Genomic DNA, 19,813 nt, shown 5'->3' with positions numbered 1-19,813 from the left:
GGGTACATGTAACTTCGGTGACCCAACACCCAGAAACATTTCCCCAAAGACACACAGTGACCAACAGGTTGCAACAGCCTACATCCAATTATTTCCTCTGATCAGAGTATAAGGAGAGAGTCTAACTAACCAGGGTACAAACTTTATGTCTAAGGTCATGAAACAGCAGTACTGAGTACTAGGTATAAAAAGTATTAAAGCCTATGCCACATCCTTCTCAAACAGATGGCCTTTCAGAAAGATTTAATCAGACATTGAAATGCATGCTGCGAATACTCATTACCAGCACAGGATCAGGCTGGGACAAGAGGCCAGCACTGACGTTACTGCCTACAGGGAATTACCACAGGCATAAACAGGATTTTCAACATTTGAAGTTCTCTACGGATAGCAAGCCAGGGTCTCCTTGCCATCGTAAGAGCGGTTAAAGCAAAACGTTCACAATGGGGTGGGCCAGGTCTAGGTTGTAAAGCTGAAGCAAGAGACCCAGGCCTTTATAAAGAGCAGCCACAGTTTTTTCTGGCTGCCTCCTCCATTTTTTTTTGCCTTTGCTGGTCAAGCCACCACAAAGATCAGTGACACAAAACAGTGTTTGCTGGATCCCACCTTGAAAGCACAATGAATGATTGAACAGAGCTGTGGTCATTTCCTCCCCTTCAGCATCAAAAACAGGCAAAAGCAGGGTATAGTCACAACAACCAGCACTTAGAACAGGCAAGTAGGCCTGGAAAAAACAAAATAACACAACCAACCAACAAAAAACCCACCCACAAGCCTCCTTCCCTCCCTACTCCCTTCCCCCCCCCCCCCCCAATAAAAAAACAACCCCAAATGAAAAACCCCAACAAACCCCACCACTTTCTTTCCTTCTACATTTTTTTCCAGAGAAATTTCATTGCAAACATTAGTTGAAAGAGTCCTAAGGCTATCTTTTTTTTGCCTGGATTTTTGGTAAACAGTATTTTAAGTGCCTGATTTGCCCATACAAACACAATTTTTTTAAAGTCACTAAAATTCTTGACATAATCAACAATCGAGCATGTGGGTTTATTATTACTCTGTATGAAAAAAGCTTTTTTTTCAACATGACAAATCTCACCCTTAATTAAAAGATGTTTCTCGTATGCTGTAGATCAGCAAAGCCAAATGTCCATCTTCACTTCCCACACTGGCCGGCGAAAACAAGAGGAAAATGAACGCAACCCTTATTGACAGAAACATTTAAGTCTTTCCTCCCTGTAACTCTGGAGGCATCCTGTTGGCCTAATGACTTCCTGTGGATTAATGTTGATGTAGGAAGCATCTGAGACTCCCACACTACTCCTCAGAAAGGTGGAAAATGACCAATTTTGGGAAGGCTTTCTGAAGATGTGTGGTGTGGCTCCTCTTAGAAATAAGCTGCACAGACACTGACATTTTCCCATTACTGTCTGCAAGATCATTCTCTGGTACTCCAGATACACATAAACTTCATCAAACTAATCAGTAAACACCCTGGTGCATTTCTATCCTTTGGCACAAGTCTTTGTTCTTGTAAACTGAAGCATGTGAGTGGTGCTCCAAGAACTTGGTGAGATTGACTCCAATTTTAGCTGAGGTGGGATGCGTGAAATATGAGATAGGGACACCACTCTTGTTACCCTCTACAGAAGAAATGAAGATACACCACAGTGGCTGAAAAAGATTAAAAAGGAGTGGAGAGAGATGGAGGTATTGGAGAAAGAGTCCCAGATGTCAATAATATATTGTTATGGTTGCTGCAATGTTTGCTGAAGTGAGGCAGATAATACACACATGATACCATCTGCCTCTTCCTTGTCTAGAATCCATAAAGAACTCTGATCCATAACCAAGGCGTTAGAAATGGTGCAATAAGAGCAAAGGGTGAGTGATAGCAAGCAGATCTTGCATGTACTTGCTGGAAGCAGGTAACCAAGCAGACATTTGCTACCTCCTTGTGACTGCAGTGCTCACAAAGCACTGGCCTCACAGGTGTGCTGGCTGCAGAACTGGGACAAGATGCAGCAGTAATGCAAAATGCTTCCTGCTTCTCCATCAACACACCTCAGGGAGGTGAGAAAGTCACAGCTCTTGTTACTTATTCTGTCCTTGATCTCTTTTGAGAAAAGAGACTGTAGAATTGCATTTCATGATGAAAGCACCTCAGCCAGACACTTCAGCCAAGGTCTGAAACCAAAAGATCACATTTTGCAATTCATTGTGGGAAAGAGAACAAACTGATCAAGAAATTTCAACTGGTGACCAAAACTACTAGGGATGTCAAGTTCATGTTCATTTGGGGTTTTTTTTGAGGCCTTGCTGTGTTTAAATGCCTATTTCAGAAATCCTGAGGAAGTTGTAACAGTCATTACATCTTGAAGGGGAAAAAAAAAAATAAAGGAAAAAAGAAAAATGAAAAATAATTTTCTCAAAAGTGTAAAAGAAGGAACACAATCCTAAAAGCAAGCAGCAATGGCTTGTTTTTTAGAATGAGGTGAAAAACTAAAACACTTTGTAGCATACTCCCTCTTAGAATCACTGCCGCCCAAGCACAGGCATCGGATTTAATGTTCTAAAGATTTTGAACATATGTTAAAATTACAGTTTTCTTCTTAAAACAGCAGAGATACAGGTTTAAGATGTGGGCTCAAGCCTATAATTAGCACAAATGCTCTCTAAATCGTTAAGACACTCATTAACCTTTCTGGAAGCCCACTTCACATTTCCTCCCAACAAAGGCAGTGGATAATGGCACTAACTAAACCCTGCCAACAGAAAACATACATCTTACACACATAGAAAAACATAAGGTACAAGATGATATTTTGCTTTACTGACCTTATTAATCAGTAAAAATTGATTATTTAGTACTGCCATATAGTGTATGTCCTTAAATGGACATCACGGTCCTTCAAATACAAACAAGTTTTCCTCGGTATTCTACAAAGGCAGGAAAACTGCACAGCATTAGAATGTGTCTAATCCTCCCATCTGCTGTTTCCTTAGAAAAATATTTACTTTTAAACATCTGTACTGCATTTCCACAGTTCAAACACACACATAGCTCCTGGAATGTACATAGTATTTAGCAAATTTTTAACTAAGTTTTCTTAGTAATTGTATAGTTTTCCCTCGACAAGGAGAGGATCAGACTTTTTCAGGAGGATTACTTCTGCTCAAGTCACTTCAAGCAGCTCTTGAATAAAATAGTTCATTAGTTCACGAAAAGGAAAAACTCCAGGGAACTGCTGGGGAAGGAAGAGAAAAGAACAGCGTGCCACAGTAATTAGGTTTTCAGATTGTTCCTTATCCTCCAGAATGCAGGTACACATACATATGTCCCTCTTCCCCTTAGGTAAAGCATTTAGGGGAGCTCATTGCACATTTTTCTCTGGGAATCAATGTTCCAGAGATTAAAGTCTTAACCAGGCCATCATTGCCCAGAAAGATATTAAAAGATAACACTTCCTTTTAGCCCATTCTATTGCTAGTCCACAGCAAAAGGTTATGTTCTCCCCTCTTTGCAAGCTTTTCAATACCTTAATTTCAGATTTCCTTAAAGATTCTGATCTTTGGGGGCTCCCAAGGCTGATGCTAGAAAGCCAAAGGATCTCCACTCAACAGGAGCCACTTGTGCCCGCTCAGGTGTACAGGCAGGCCAGGTGCAGCAGAGCCACTGACTGTACCTACCTGGGATCAGGGAAAAGATTGGCCCATTGAGGAAACTGAAGGGGGGTTGCAATTGTTTACTGGAAATTGCTGACCAGAGAACAACCTTTTGATCTAAACCTAGCTAAAGTAGAACAGAGAGCATCCCATGGCCATACCAATTCACAATAGACCTGATCATCACCAGGACTGGCAGCACTGTACAGCTTCTTTGTGGCTTTATGCTACATGGCTCATGGGCAGCACAGCCTTCATGCTCTTCTCCCTTTCTTCTTTCTGTCTGTTCTGTACTTAACCAAAATGCCAATGAAGTAGTCCACAGATCTCCAGGCAAATTAACTAAACCACCAACCAAAATGCCAATTAATACAGTTCTGGTGATACCTACCTGTGCTTTATCAGCCTTTTATTTTCAATTAGATTGAGACCACTAAGAAACAGCTGATCATCATCAGAAACATCATGAGGTCACGCTACCTGCTTGGCACAAATCGTTGTTATTGAATTGTGCATTCACAGCAGAGAGTATAACGGGAAGAATCAGGAGATGCCAGAAGAAGTCTCCAATTCTCTTTACTAAAAGGTGCATGTTTTGAAAACTGCATTTTCCCACAGATCTGTTGTGATTTTCCAAAAATAACGGTTTGCTATATCCTTAAATTGTTACATTCCCATTGTTATTATTGTTATGGGCTGCAAATGGAATTCTGACCTTTATCTGCTGCAGGACTTAGTTTCAATCCACAAATTTAGAAAGGAGACTCAATTTTAAGAACCATGAAAGACTCCTCCATCTACATATCATCATTAGAAACAGTTAAGGACTGACCTACAACATAACAGAACAAGTCTTGTATTAATAATGGTTTGCATATTAGATTATTAAGTGAAAAATCTATCAAACTACCATTTATTGATGTAAACAAAGAGTTTATCTGCCCTGTTTCTGGAAACATTTTGCCTCAGGGAAAAATTTACACCTCGGCAGATAATCTGGATATGGTATTTGAACACTTAAATCCTGCTGGAGTCTTCAAAGTAGGTGTTAAGTGGTGCATTAAATTTGTGCTGTTTCTTCTGAGCAAGGTGTATTTCCTTTTCTGTAAATAGTGGGGAAAGTAATTTGAATCCATGAATAAATGTAATATATTCAATTTCTGAAGTACAACCACTAAATGTTATTTTGTACATAAGCCAAATGAGTGAAATTATTTGATCACAGAAAGATGATATACAATTAAAATTACATCAGCAGCACTAGTGGATGGGATGAGAAAAAGTGACATCACAGATCTTATATAAGATGCAAGTATATTATTAGATCTAAACCTAGCTGTAAAAGTACTATCTGCCCATGAGATTATCTTTAGAGAGTCAGAAGCATTGTTTCATCTACTAACAGATCAAGGATAAGAGACTGACTCTGATTTCCACCTTGTTTCTTGGCCTTTCCTTATTCTTTGTTCATGTTAGCTGCAGAAGAGAGTAAGACAAGCTTCAGCTAAATCATATTCATGGAGCTTTTTATTGGTTTACAGTTTGTTACAAAGGCTTCCCCCTCATCAAAACCAAACCACAGACCAAACTGAAATAACCCCCAAAACACTTAAAAGCCTTTTTAATGGTGATAAAAATCAATGAGGAATGCAACTTTTAAAAGATGGACACATTCTAAAATCTTGGAATGTGGTAACCTAAGGATTACCCATTGGCCTAATGCAGCACAGGGAGGCCATAACACTTTGCTTATAGATTCTGTTATTTGCACCAAAAAACCCAGTACCTACCAGTTTTATCTTAGCCTTGCCAAAATTCAGTGACAAAACCCTAATTGATCTTAGTGGGTGTACTTCATCATTCAAGACCTAGAACACAGGACATAATGCTCCTTCAAATGCAGGCCTACCTGGAACATCTGATCTCTACAGATTACATTTCTGCATTAAATTGGGCATGGTCACATTTTGATCTGTGTCACATATCATTAATAATTTTCCAGGAATGTAACAAGTTGCCTATATTTGTAACAAGATTCATGTGCCACCAACCCAAAATAGTCAAAATTACAAGATCATGTAAAAAGACTAGGAATGTAAGTGGGGGAGGGAGGAGGGGTGGGAAGGAAGATCCAAACTTTCCAGTCACTTTCTAAAACTGTGCTAATGATCCTGAACTGTAAGCAGGTCTTTTAGGATCAGACTTCTGAGAGCCCATAGTGTCTAACTCCCAGTATTTGAAACAGTTCCCAGGTGCCCATTTTGCAAATGAGGCATAAGTCCAGGAACAGGTAGAACCACAGGCAAAGAGGGACCTTGTACTTTCCTCCATACTACACAGACATTGGGCATCTACTGCCACCCATGAATTATCTTTTAAAGCACTTTTCAACATCCCTTCTAATAAAACCTTAAGCTCTGCTCCATCAACCACTGAAACCTGCAAAGAGGGTTCATGTGCAAAGAATGCTGCCTCTGCTCACACTACCACAATCTTGCTTTTCTTAATGCTTTCTGCTATCCATATCTACTTGTTATCTTTTATCTTAGCCTGCAGTTTGAGAGTGATCTAGTCTAGGCTAAATTCTTCACTTTACTAGCCTATGATCTATGCCCTCAGTGCTACTGTCACAGAAATCCATTGTATTTTATTAATAGTTGGATGTAAAGAAGAAAGAAGACACAGACCTAAAGGCTAGTGGGGGTGAAGACTCATAAAGATGGGCTGGAGAATAGACAAGAAACACATGGTGACAAAGTACAACAAATACAGAAATGAGACTGTACTGCAGAACTCAAAGAAAAAGTGGGACAAGCAAGACAAAAAAAAAGAATAGCAATATATTTGAAAAATCAATATGATTCTTAAATGTGGATGTAACATAGGGCAAACTAAAATCAATTTTGTTTCCTGAAAAGTGACAGTTGTGGGATGAGACCACATGAAATAGGTGGGGAAGTCCCTCTTCACCTGTGCTGTTACCCCATCAGAATTCCTCAGTTTAGGAAGGATGTTGACTTGCTGGAACGAGTCCAGGGAAGGGCAATGAAGTTAGTGAGGGGCTTGGAACACAAGCCCTATGAGGAGAGACTGAGGGAGCTGGGGCTACTTAGCCTGGAGAGGAGGAGACTCAGGGGTGACCTTATTGCTCTCTACAACTACCTGAAGGGGGGTTGTAAACAGGCAGAGATTGGTCTCTTCTCCCAGGCAGCCAGCACCAGAACAAGAGGACACAGTCTCAGGCTGGAGGTCAGGAGGAAGTTTTACACGGAGAGAGTGATTGCCCATTGGAATGGGCTGCCCGGGGAGGTGGTGGAGTCGCCGTCACTGGAGGTGTTCAGGAGGAGACTTGACAGGGTGCTTGGTTACATGGGTTAGTTGATTGGGTGGTGTTGGGTGATAGGTTGGACGTGATGATCTTGAAGGTCTCTTCCAACCTGGTTTATTCTATTCTATTCTATTGCTCTTCATCTCAAAAGTGGCAAGAAACAGGTCTTATTTTCAAATACTGGCAGCTTCCTAATGTGCATCTTGTAGCACGTTTCATGTCCACTCATATGCAAAACCTCAGTTACCTGGAATTTTCATTGAAATTCTTTGTTTCTCACTACACATCCATAGTTGACTAACTTATTTTTAGGGAAATTTTGTGCACTCTGCAGTAAAGAATGGTCCAAAAGGACAATTAGATGTAAGAACCTCTGTATCACAGAACTGAAGCACAGGTCTATGTTCCAAAACCTTTCTATATCAAAAACAGACTTTCAAAAAAGATGCATGTGCCTTCAGAGACTTCATGAAACAGTGATTAAAACAAACAAAAAAAACCCTGAGTAGAACTGCCTTATGTCCAGATGAAAGAGAAATACATGAACAACAATTTTGCAAATAATGCATACCCATTATTTTGCATATTTTAAGCAGTATTTACTAAGTTTCTCTTTAGCCATCTCAAATATCAAGCCTCTCCTCTTAACCCCACATTCAAGTTCTTTCCATTTCCAAAAGCAGCAGGAACAGTCACAGGGTTATATAAAACCTGCCTCAGCTCCTAGGTAATGACTGGATTGAAACACCCAGTGGGGGCTCCCTTTTCTCTGGTCGTTAAGGAAAAGTAGCACAGACAAAACACTTGACTTAAAGATGAGGAAAAAAAAAAGATTCTACAGGGTGAATCCTTCCTTCTGGGTCTAGAAACTGGCTTGAAAAGACAGGCCAGATGTAGCATTTGCTGCATCCTTATTTGAACAGAAATACTAGGAGAAGCAATCATTTTTGCAACGTGTTAACAATTCTGCATCAAGCCTGGTTTGATACATAAAGCTAAAAATCAGTAAAATCATCACTGAATTGCTTTGAATGTTCAAACAGACCGAGTTTGCTTTTTCAACTGCGGCTTTTGTCACTTCCAGTTTTTCTTCTATACATCTGCTTGCCCATATATGTATCACCGAAATAGCCTTACCTCAGATGCATCTTGCTGCTGTCTGATGACAATTGCATTTTTTATGGTTCGGATGAAAAATGCATTCAGCTCTTTTTGTTTCTTGTTTGGCAACATCCGGAGCAATGGGATCATTATGAATGGGAAAGAAACTGTAAGAGATTTTAAAGAAAACACCGAATCAGATTGTAACAGCATTTAATATCCCCCTCTTTTTATTAATAGTACAAAACTCACCAAGTAGGGTGTATTACTTTTGTGGAGCCTGGATTTTCCTCTTTCTCCATCCCTCTTTTTCTCCCTCCCCCCACAGGCTAGTAAAAGATTTTCTTTAGAAATTCCACGTTGGACAGGACTCCCCTGTCAGACAGATGCCTTCCAAATTTGCTTGCACAATGCTGCAAGACTTCCGTTCAGACACTTGATGCCATAGAGCCATCACAACAAAAAGGAGAATTATTTTCCTTGCCTGCTCAATTACATACAGAAAGTAGGGGACCTTGAACTAGTCCAGCAGTTTATGGCACTGATCCATGAAAATCTGTAGTAGTCATTCTCATTTACTGTTCTCCAATATTAGCATATTGGTTTGGTATTTTGTTCTTCTAAATAGGCCACAGAGTCTAGAAGTGAGACGTTAACACAATGATGCTCTCTAGCCCATGGCCTTTAATGTAAGGAACTAAAAACCTTAGTAAAGTCTTCCATCTTAATAAGGCCTTTGCTACCTAGGCAAATCAGTTATCCAAAAAAATTCCTGTGTTGCCTAATAGGTGTTGCCCCCAGCAAGGCAACACAGTGTGGAAATTCAGACCATGTAATGTATCAGCAGGAAAAGACAAAACAAGGCATCTATCCCTAAACCCCTATGGAAACTTTATTTAATGAAGACCATTGTCTTAAGACGCTTAGGAGCACATGTCTGTCCCTTCAAAAGATCAGTCACAAATCACACTTTGCAATCAGGCTAAACATTAGCCCCAGGACATTTTGGATATACAACTCCAGAAGGAAAGAGTTCATGGGCTGCTAGTACAGGTGCAATCTGTAATGACAGCAGGATCAGATGGGCACAGGAAATTTTGCCACTGTGCCATCTGACACTACTGCGTGCAGGTCTAGATAGCAAGATGGTAAAACTTGAACAACCTGGATTACGCTGTGGCTTCCTCAACTACAACTTTTAGTACCCTCTCACTAACAAGGCCACCATCATCATGAAGCCTTAGCTTTCATGCCCTAGAACTACATAGTTTTATACTCCATATTTTTGCCTTCCCTATCCAGTCACCTGAAAATAAATGTATTACAAGAATGCAGCCTGTGCTTGTACATCTTTATCTTTTACAACCATCAATCTGGCTGCTGCTGCTATTCAAGTAAGAAATTGTAGGACTTACATGATCTGTTTATGTTCCTCCACCTGTTTTCTTTAGTGGGTTACTAACCCACTGTTGTTTATGAGTGGGATTTCAACCTCTGCCTAGCAAACCATACAAAAAGCACAAACCCTTCACTCTTGGGCTCTGAAGGGCAGCTATTCTATTTAAATGCAGAAGTGCATCAAAGGAGTTACCACAGAAACTACAGGTCCCAGAAACCTTCCACTTGGATCAGCCTGGAGCATTGCCTTCCCAGACTCAGTTTCTGGAGCAAGCTGCATTAACAGTGACAAGAGCTGTAGAGCATATGGTAAAAATCTCGAGGGTATATTTGATCTGTATGTTGCATTCTGAACACCTCTGAAATAAGGGCTGCTATACATCTTCCTGTTCCTGCTTCAGCATGTTTCACAATTTGGAAATGACTTTCATTAAATTACCATAAGGAAGCAGATAAAGGTAGACTATACTCACGTATGAGAATGAGGAGAGGCTTAAACAAAGACATTTCAAAGAATGTTCTGCAATTCTTAACAAAGGGGTCATCAGGATTCTTCTGAGAATCCACCTCAATACCAAAAGCTACACTACCAACGACATCCAAGGTAAAGCAGTTGTAACACCTGCATTGAGTTGAAGAACAATAAATCATTAGCTACAAATTACATCTTGCTTCTACTTGATGTTTACCTCCAATTTTCTTTTTGCTTTTACATTTGATATTTGCCAACAAATGCTTCCATCATTTTGACAAATGCTGGTGCTTAATAGTGACCGCATCTTCATCTACATGAACATACTTTCATATAGTTCAATAATTCCACTTTTTTTTAAATAAAAAAAAATCAAATACAAAAGGTCAGAGTTTCATAAGCATTTTCTTAGCACATATCCTAAAAAAGAGAGATGTTTCATTCATTTTAAACTCAGAAATTAGATCTACTACCAGTCCAGTCTAAATCCAGTGGTAATAAAATTTCCTGTTAAGGGTTTGCTTCCTCTCCTTGATAGCTCCTTTGCAATATCAAATCATGGCCAAAACCAAAAAGAATTGACACCATGTGCAACCTGCATGTCTGCAGAAGAGCTGAAAAATGCTTTGAGAACTACAAATTATGAGTGGACTGTGATCTAGAAACTTCAGAACTTTCTGAATCTCTCCATGCATATCTGACCCAGTTGTCTCACCAAGTTTATTTCTATTAGCAGCTACATTTAGTTTTGAGATAAATGGACTGAAAATGTAAAAATATCCTTGAAATTTTGTTGTTCTTATCTGTGCTCTAGTCTGCAATGACTGTTCCTCTGTGTTCCTTTATGAAAGGCAAATGTCAAGTGTTTTAACCTGAGTAAGCATGTATTAAGAGAAGGATAGGACTCAGGCCTGGTATATCCTGTATATATATTGTGAAGTAGCAGCTCGAAACTCAATCTTCAGGCACTGACAGCAGAGCAGATTTGGAAGATAATGACAATAGTGCAAATTTAAGTAGCTTTGGTTTTTCAACTCTCTCTCACACACAAAACATTATTAGAATTTGAAATGTTAAAGGAGAGGGCACTGCAATAAAACAATAATTTCAGAAGCACTCAATCATCTACCTCTCCAAGGTACTGAAAAAGCTTAAAAACTAGATTTTGAGTTGTTGGTGAAATACAAAACAGCTAAAGTCAACTAACACAGAAGACAACAGGAGGCTGCAGATAGGGTATTTACATCTGAAAAACACTCCCAAGGCAGTTTTGGGAAACTGCAATGCAATGACAATCGCATGTATAGACATCCAATCTGCTGAAGTGGTAGCATGATAAAACAACTGGAAGATCATATTCTGAGATGGTCACAATCATTCACATATGTTCAGAAGGTCTTTTCTGAAGTGCCTTTTGAGAGGTGAAACCCTATTAGGGATCCATAGCAAAAAAGACCAGGCACAGAAAAAGGACAAATGGAAAGGACAAAAATTGTTTGCACTGCTCCAGTTCAGAAGAAGAATAGAATAGAATAGAATAGACCGGAAGAGACCTTCAAGATCATCACATCCAACCCATCAACCAATCCAACCCGCCTAAACAGCTAACCCATGGCACCTGACCAGCCAAGCAAATTAACTGCGTACAAAACAGTACTTTTTAGGAAAAAATGCTTTTTAACTACTCATATGCTGTACAGGAACCTAGAAGAAATGCATCTGCTCAGAAAAAGGGTTAGATAGTGTTGTGAACAGTTCAGTGAAGATCTCTGAAGAAACAACAAAAGCAACACAAAAAAGGTAACAGGATATTAAATGCATAACAAATGGGAGAAAGCACAGTATGGAAAATATTGAAGTGTCGTTTTCTAAATCAGTGGTGCATTCTCATCTGGAGTACTGATCCTGTCATTTCACAAAAGGCTACTGCGTCATTAGAGAAGGTTAGAAAGAATGCAGTAAGAATGATTAAGTGCTCAGAGAACCTCAGATAAAAAAAAGCAAAAAAAAAAAAGCAAGGTGGTGAGGGACTAGAGGGATTTGATACTAGATCAATTCCTATATTTGTACATCATTGACAGACTGTAGAGAGCAGACTGGACAGGGACTGATGTAGCTTTCCTTTCTGCTTCCTGCTGTTAAAACTTCATTAAATGACAGCTAGCTATACATTAGATGCTTTTCCAAAATTACTTTTCAAGTATGCAATGGCTGCCCCCAGGAAGAAAAGGCATCTATCAGACACATTTTCTATTCAACTATGATCTCCACTTCGGAAAGTGAGTGAGGAAGAAATAAATTCTTTTATACATTGAGTCCATATTCAGAATGACTGCTCCTATTGACTTTATTTCTTCTTTTCAAAATCTGCTACTAATTTCTGGCATGTTGAACATACCTCTGGATATCAAAAGCTTTACCAGAATCTGCATAGACTTTCAAGTTACACAGCAGGACGTCACAGGCCTGGTTTATTAGTGGTGTCATCTGGAAAGGAACACATTGTATTGTGAAAAATATTAAAATGTTAAAATAAAAGTATCAGTTATTCTAAATTAGTTTTATGCAGTAGATGAAATGGAGCTCTCGGGATCCTCTGCAGGTGTGATCAGGCACCTTTGCACAGGTAAGATGGAATGCCGGGAGTGTCTGCTAAAAATATATCTACACATTACAGGGATGCCCCTCTCTATTTCTGGGCCTAAATACAACAGGCCCTGTCTTCTACCTGGCCTTTGGTTCTTGCCCACATGTGGCTGCATATACAGACAGCAAAGAGGTCCCTCTCTCTTTTTAATCATTATTACCTCTTCCCATGGATGATTTATCATGATCCATGTTTACACTGTGTTACATTTAGACTACATATGCTCCAGGGCAGAAAGAATAATATTTTCCATAGTTCCTAAGTCCTGTAAAGATACCAACATCAGAGGCCCAGCGTTGCCATCCTGCTGTCCTTCATTTTGAGGGATTTAGCACACACATTAGAAAAACACGATATATACCACTACAAGTTACTGAGGGTAAATTGCCACTTCTATCTGAGGAAACGGAGTGGTGATGAGATTTAATGAGCATTTATGTGAATTTATTCAGCTAATGCTTCTTTCCAGTCCCTGGTACATGAAAGGTAGCTGTAGCAGTCCTCTCTGATAGAAACCATGAGGTATGCAACCATCAGCCTCACCAACATCATTCTCTCTTCTTTTTTAACTTCTTACATATGAAAATCATCAAACATTTGTCTTGATGACACCTACTGAGGGGCTGAGGATGGGTGTAGCAGCAATCCCTAAAGGCATTATCTGCTATGACTCTCCATATAGACTGCAGAGAGGTCCTTACGGCCTACAGTTTAACACCACAGCCTTGTCTCAACAATTATGCCAAGCAGCGGCAGACATACGCACAGAAACCTGCCTTTCCTTCCCGAACAACCTTCTGCAGCATACGGATGTCAACAAACATGAGAACAGACTTGTCCTACTCCTCTGACATACTCGTTACCAAAAAAGACTTACTGCACTCTCTCAGCACACTCAAAGAGCTATGCAGCTTGCCCAGCCAAGTCCATTTTGCTTGGCACTTCTACCTCTGTGAAACTGGCATAACACTTTGAGCACAGGCACACTGCCATGCTAACACATGGGCAAGACTGTACGCAGTCAAAAGGGCAATGCAGGAGCATCCAATATGTTTTCCAAAGGCAGAAGTCTGAGTCAAGAATGTGTCTAGCTGCTCTCGAGGTCCCATGCCTATATGGGATGGAGTAGATTGCCACTACTTCAGTATAAAACTGGATTGATTTGGGCTTTGCCACAGTCTCACATGCCAGATTAGTATTCGGCAAAAGTAGATGGTATGTGTCTGGGAGGTGCACACCACATAACATGACAGTTTTCTTCCCCTTTTGGCTTTCTAAGAAAGGTCCCCTACAGCAAGATGATTCTTAAATGGTTCATGAAAATTAACACATTTCTGTTCGATAGATTGAACCAGGGTGAAACGCTTCATAATCTGAGTCCAGCCCCTCCAGTGATCTGAACCAGCCAAGGAGAACAAAATGAAAATCCATGTTTTAACAGGTATGATGTTTCCTAAACAGATGGTGATAATTTCAGATTTTCCTTTTATTGCTGTATTTTCTCTTTAATTCTTCACCACATCACCAGACCTGCAAACACCAAGCTGGCTGCTATTGCTTTTCAACAGCTGGCAGAGATGGCAGGGGCACATAATGCCTGGCCAGGGCATCTCAGAGCACCTCTGCACTTTCCATATTCCACCAACATTTCAAAATACTGCTGTAATTCATCTCTAGCCATAAGATATTTTTATTAGCAAATCTCATCAAGGAAAATGAAGAGGGGGCCACATGGACTTGATTTATTGTTATCATGATAGGATAGAGTCATATCAATGAGACAACTATTTGCATATGAAAGCTATGGGGGATATCTAGTCAGAAATCCTGAGTTTGGGTTTTCAGTCCCCTGAGGGACATAAATTAGTCCAAGATTGCTAACTACAAAGGCCACAGACTAAAAAATTCTCAAGTCCCTTAACACTTCAAACTCTTTATTCAGTTGTCAAGAAAAATAAAGTACTGTTGGGGGAGGTGAATTCCTCCAAACTTTGAAAACCAGCACAGAAACAGACATGTTGATCTGCACTGCTGATCACTTCCTATACATTATCATTTGCCAGTCAGAACAGAAAAGCTGCATAACCTGCCTGAGATTCAGTTCTTGGTGGGTAAACAAACCCCAGCTGCTCTGTGTTCAGATTGGCTGAGAGTAACAGGATGAAGAAAAATCTAAACAATATGGTCCCTGTAAATATTTGATTTGCCAGTTATCTAATAGCAAGAGTAGCCCAGAGTCCAAATTTCTTTCTTTCTGCCAAAGAGGAGCATTTGGGGTTAGGGCTTTCATGATGCCAGGGGCTTTGCTGTATAAATCCTGCCAATATGCTATTTGGCACATAACAATTAGTTTCTGATTCTGCATACGCACAGTGCATGGGAATGTTTACACTGTTGAAAGGCATCAGAGTCACATTCCTCTAGTTAGATGTGGTCCCCAGTATTCACTATTATTATTTCCCTTACTATTAGCACCAGAACTATGAAGTAGAAGGCTGAATCACAGTCACTGTAGACAGACACACTGGAGACTTTACTGTTCACATACAGTATGCAAGAGTCAGATTGGGCCTCTTGTCCCTTGGATGCTATCAAATACAAAAGGAAGAAGGGGGGGAAAAGGATACATCCTTAACATAAGAATTACTTCTGTACCAGAATTCAAGTTCCTGAATAAAATGAGGAAAAGTATGGAACATCAGGAAGATGTTTGTGAGATGATTTGTTTCTGTCACCTCACAGTGAGGCCCTGCTATTCATGGGCATAAATTACTGAAGTGTGTGACTCAACTGTACACAGACTTGTGGCTCAAGCATATGTACATCTCATACATCGGCTTTTATCCGGGTCTCAGGTAAGCACATTTGCTTTGCTAAGTAACAATAGCAATTTGCAAACATCCTTTCAAGATACTTCTGACCAATGTGCACAAGCAGAGTAAGAGCAAATCAAGGAAACCTCAATGTCTGGATTGTCAGATCATATGTCCTAGTGGGACCTGGCAGATCTGAATGCCTGAGAGTGACTCCAGAGGGTTTTCCTCCATGTTATCACAGGCTCTGTTTTCTGTCTCCCTTTGAAAGAAAATGCCTCAATATAAACTCCACACTGCAGGCTATTTAGGACAATGCTACATTATGCTGCAACCACTTCTTTATTTTTTGTGTTCTGTTTTGTTTTAATGGTCTGTTAATGTAGAAGAGGATTCCTGGCATACTGATAGGAGATGACAAGAGTACTGCAACACCATCAGAATAAATAAAAATCAATAGGTTTTCTGCTGGTGTTGGCTGTAAAAGAGAGCAAAGCTATTTATCAAGTTTGACAAGGGGTCCAGAACAGCAGGATCATCACAGGCACCACAGCAAAAAGAGGAACAAAATAAGAAATACTAAATAGGGAATCAAGATTGGTACAGTAAGATCACTAACATAGCAGCTTGTTTCAATACATAATAGCTGAGGGGAGCATGACAAGAACACTGGGAAATGCATCTTTTACTTAAGGGCCTCCAAGTATTTTACTTCACTATTTCCTTACTAATTACATCTTGCATCAACTTTCAGTGGTTGATCTTCAGAAATTCACAGGTTGCATTGGGTTGGTAAGGGACCCTTAAAGCTCATCTTATCCAACTCCCCTGCACTAAGTATGGGCACCTCCAACTAGATCAGGCTGCTCAGGGCCACACCAAGTCTGATCATGAAAGTCCCCAGGGATGGAGCCTCAACCACATCCCTGGGCAACCTGTTCCAGTATTTCAGCACTTTCATTGGAAACAAATTCCTCCTCATATCCAACTTAAACCTACTCTCCTCCGGTTCATAACCATTGTCCCTGGTTTAACAGACAAAAGTAATTTCATGCACAGAGAATCCAAGTAGTATCTGCCAGGGCACCCAAATGCAGTGAGCAGCAAAGCTGGAAGTGAAACCTTTTGTGTCTCCTGCTGCCTATCTCTCATTTCTCCTTCTCTGTGCTTCCTTAACAATGGCACTGTAGGGTCCATTCAAGGGTCTCACTGGAAAGAGTTTATTATCAGATCTGCTACCAACTCCAGTATCACTGTTGCAGAACAATACCAAATCTTACTGCAGGATCAAGCTTAGAAATCTATTGATGAATTACAGAATCAATAAGGTTGGAAAAGACCTCAGAGATCATCAAGTCCAACCCATCACCCAATACCTCATGACTTACTAAACCACGGCTTCAAGTGCCACATCCAATCCTTTTTTGAACAACCCCACCAACTCCCTGGGCAGCACATCCCAATGGCCAACAACTCTTTCTGGGAAGAACTTCCTCCTCACCTCGAGCTTAAACTTCCCCTGGCACAGCTTGAGGCTGTGTCCTCTTGTTCTGGTGCTGGCCACCCGGGAGAAGAGACCAACCCCCACCTGGCTACAACTTCCTTTCAGGTAGTTCCAGACCAATAAGGTCTCCCCTGAGCCTCCTCTTCTCCAGGCTAAACAACCCCAGCTCCTTCTGCCTCTCCTCATAGGGCTTGTGCTCAAGACCTCTCACCACCCTTGTTGCCCTTCTCAGGACATATTCAAGTGTCTCAATATCCTTCTTAAATTGAGGAGCTGTGCTCACCACTACAGTATTTAAAGGTGATGTCATTTGGAGCCAAGTCTTCCTTCAGTTGGAGTGGGATGCTTTATTAATCTTTGCATATTCTTTGGAAAAAAGAAAATTAAATAGGGAGAATACACAATGTATAGCAATCCATAAAGGCAACAGTGAAACAGTGCGTGGTGTTTGAAAAGAAATGGAGGAGATGGAGACAAAGTCAGAGGAGGTACCACTCTGAACATAGATTTGTCTGTCTGGATGTTCTGAGAGAACTAGGATCTATTAGGCTGTGACAGCAAAACAAATGTTAAAAATTCCAGTGCTCCCCATAGAAATCACTTCAGATAAAAACAGTACAGAGGGCCAGGGAGTTGAGTGTACATTCCTGATATCTCCATTTTAGAACACAACAATCTACTACTAGGCTGAAAGACAACTTCAGCACTAGCAAGAACAAGAAGCGGAGCATTCACTCCTTTGTCTGACAGATGGAGAACAAAATCCAAGACAGACCTAATGTATGCTATCAAGGTTTGACCCACAATGCCCCATGGGGGAGCTATTTGGGACAGGGGTCTGCTTTGTTCCTGTCTCTTCATGGAAGCAGGCTAGTGCCACCGAGAAGTTCACTAAGCTTGAGGAATTTTCCTAGTCTGGCAAAAATGTCCAAGTCAGTCACCAAATGAGTAAGAGTTAGTTCCAGAAATTCTGAATTTGGAAAGTTATAACTGATTAACTGAAGCTAGAAGTTTTAGGGCTTTTGAGTGTATGGATTGCTGTGTGCATGCAAAGAGTTGTTTTCCTAGCATTTTGAAGATTTTTTGGCACCTTCTCTAGTTTTGTCTCCGTCTCCTCTATTTCTTACTAAATGCCACGAGCTCTTAAGGGGAACCACTCTCTAAAGCTACTCAGCAGGTCTGCAGTCTTTCCAACATCACTGGGGAGTTTGCATAGCAGAATGAAGACATCTAGACTGAACAGAGAGTAAGACTCTGGTGTGGGGTTTTGTCAGAGCCCAGATCTCTGTGGTGAAGGAATCAATATCTTTGGAGAAGAAATGAGGAGCGTGTCTAGCAGTATTTATAAATATGTATAAACCAACATATCCAGGTTCTTCTGCAATATATTATTATGAACAAGCTAGCTTTGGTAACTTCTTTGAGATAGAGAAGAGTTTATTATGAACAGGATGCCTTCTACATAATTCTGAATACACTAGTATGTCTAATGCTAAAACACTTTTATTTCCGTGCTGTTGTAGATATTCTGAGAGAGTACTGAAAACAGGAGAGTTAAAAAGTGAGATCATAATTAATGAGCATTGATTTCCTTTGAGAAGTTTGGTATGGCTTCTAAATTAAGCAACAGCAAGAGAAGTACATGGATGAAGACTTAACCTGCACTGACTTCAAATCCCAGGCCTGTTCCTGTGTTTGGGTAGAAAGTTAAATGGAAGGCTAAAGAGTGCATCCATTCAAAAGAGGTTCTCCACCTCACATGGATTTAACTGCAAGCATCTCTCTGTCTTGGGAAGGATGGTCTTTGGGTGAAGACATGGGATACAGAGGAATAAAAATGGGCCTTTCAAAGAGAGCTTCCTTACTCTTCATTGTCCCACCTTCTGCAGACTAAAGAAAGCAAGCGTTTCCAGGTCACTCTGAACCCACACACAATTGTGCCCCTTCCACAGAATTTAGAAGAGACAAAACAAGGAAAGTTGATTAACAGGCTAAAAATAAAGACCTCAGTTTTTGCACGTGAGATGGCTACCAGGCACTAGGCAGCCCTCTATTTCACTTCCTACCACCGCTTCTGCCTGGCGGCTCCACCACCAAGCAGTGAAAAGTTAGTGCCATGACTCCTTCTCCGACACTGGTTTAATTCTTCAGACTCTGCAAACCCACATGTGCCTGGTCCCAAGACACAATGTCAAGGGCCTCTGTCTGCTCACCACTCCCTGCTCTTCTCAGTCAAGTCTGACTGGCTGGTGCCAGCAGAGGTTGCTCTCTGTAAATTGAGGGAAGCGTGGCTTTATCTTTTGTTAGTCCGCCAGCAAAGAGCTGATGACCTGCAGTAAGGCAGATTAATTTCTGCTAGGAAAATGCAAAACTCTCCCCACCACACCATGAGCAACTAATCACTTGCATATTTAAATATCCTTGCCTCGCTAAAATTTCACGATGGAGCCGGTGACAGAGCGAATGTCGAGGCACATAACCAATGGCATTGTCAGTAGTGATTAATCAGCATCTCCACCAGGCTGGCAGCCAATTAGAATTTACCATAATAAGGAGGTGACAGCCAGCGTTGCTAAGCAACCGCTGTCTATGGAGCTGGGAGAGCCAGACACATTTAGATGTTACTGTGGATTTCGACAGCGGCATGTCAAAATAACACAAGCGTCTGCCCAGTGGAAAATTTTACGACCCAGGACTGGGCACTGGTGTGAGGCATGGTTCCTTTTCAGAATAAAATACGAAAAGAGGTGGTTTTCTGTTGTGGCCTGAGACTTTTCCCCCCCCTCTTGAAAGGCAACTTCAACCAGTCAATCATTTATCTGCATTTAATTAAGAGATATCGTGTCACTGGACTAGGACTTTGTTACCGGGTAATGAGTTCCCA

The 19,813-nt window shown here is 40.7% G+C and overlaps 1 protein-coding gene across 6 annotated transcripts in view; it reads right to left on the bottom strand.

Moving 5' to 3' along the window:
* Window positions 1-19,813, bottom strand: part of TBXAS1 (thromboxane A synthase 1) — a 253,481-nt gene that overhangs the window by 83,773 nt on the left and 149,895 nt on the right. For all 6 annotated transcript variants that reach the window (XM_068142225.1, XM_068142228.1, XM_068142229.1 and 3 more), the window contains 3 exons: window positions 12,364-12,452; window positions 9,967-10,115; window positions 8,132-8,262 (listed from right to left, as the gene is read on the bottom strand). In XM_068142225.1, the coding sequence (XP_067998326.1) occupies window positions 8,132-8,262; window positions 9,967-10,115; window positions 12,364-12,452 (369 nt within the window). The remainder of the gene's footprint in view (window positions 1-8,131; window positions 8,263-9,966; window positions 10,116-12,363; window positions 12,453-19,813) is intronic.

Source organism: Melanerpes formicivorus, unplaced genomic scaffold, assembly GCF_026170545.1.
Source record: "Melanerpes formicivorus ecotype bairdi unplaced genomic scaffold, bMelFor1.0.p_v2 SCAF_8, whole genome shotgun sequence".
NCBI lineage: Eukaryota > Metazoa > Chordata > Aves > Piciformes > Picidae > Melanerpes > Melanerpes formicivorus.
The sequence above is the reverse complement of the archived record's forward strand: the minus strand, read 5'-3'. Positions and strand labels throughout refer to the sequence as shown.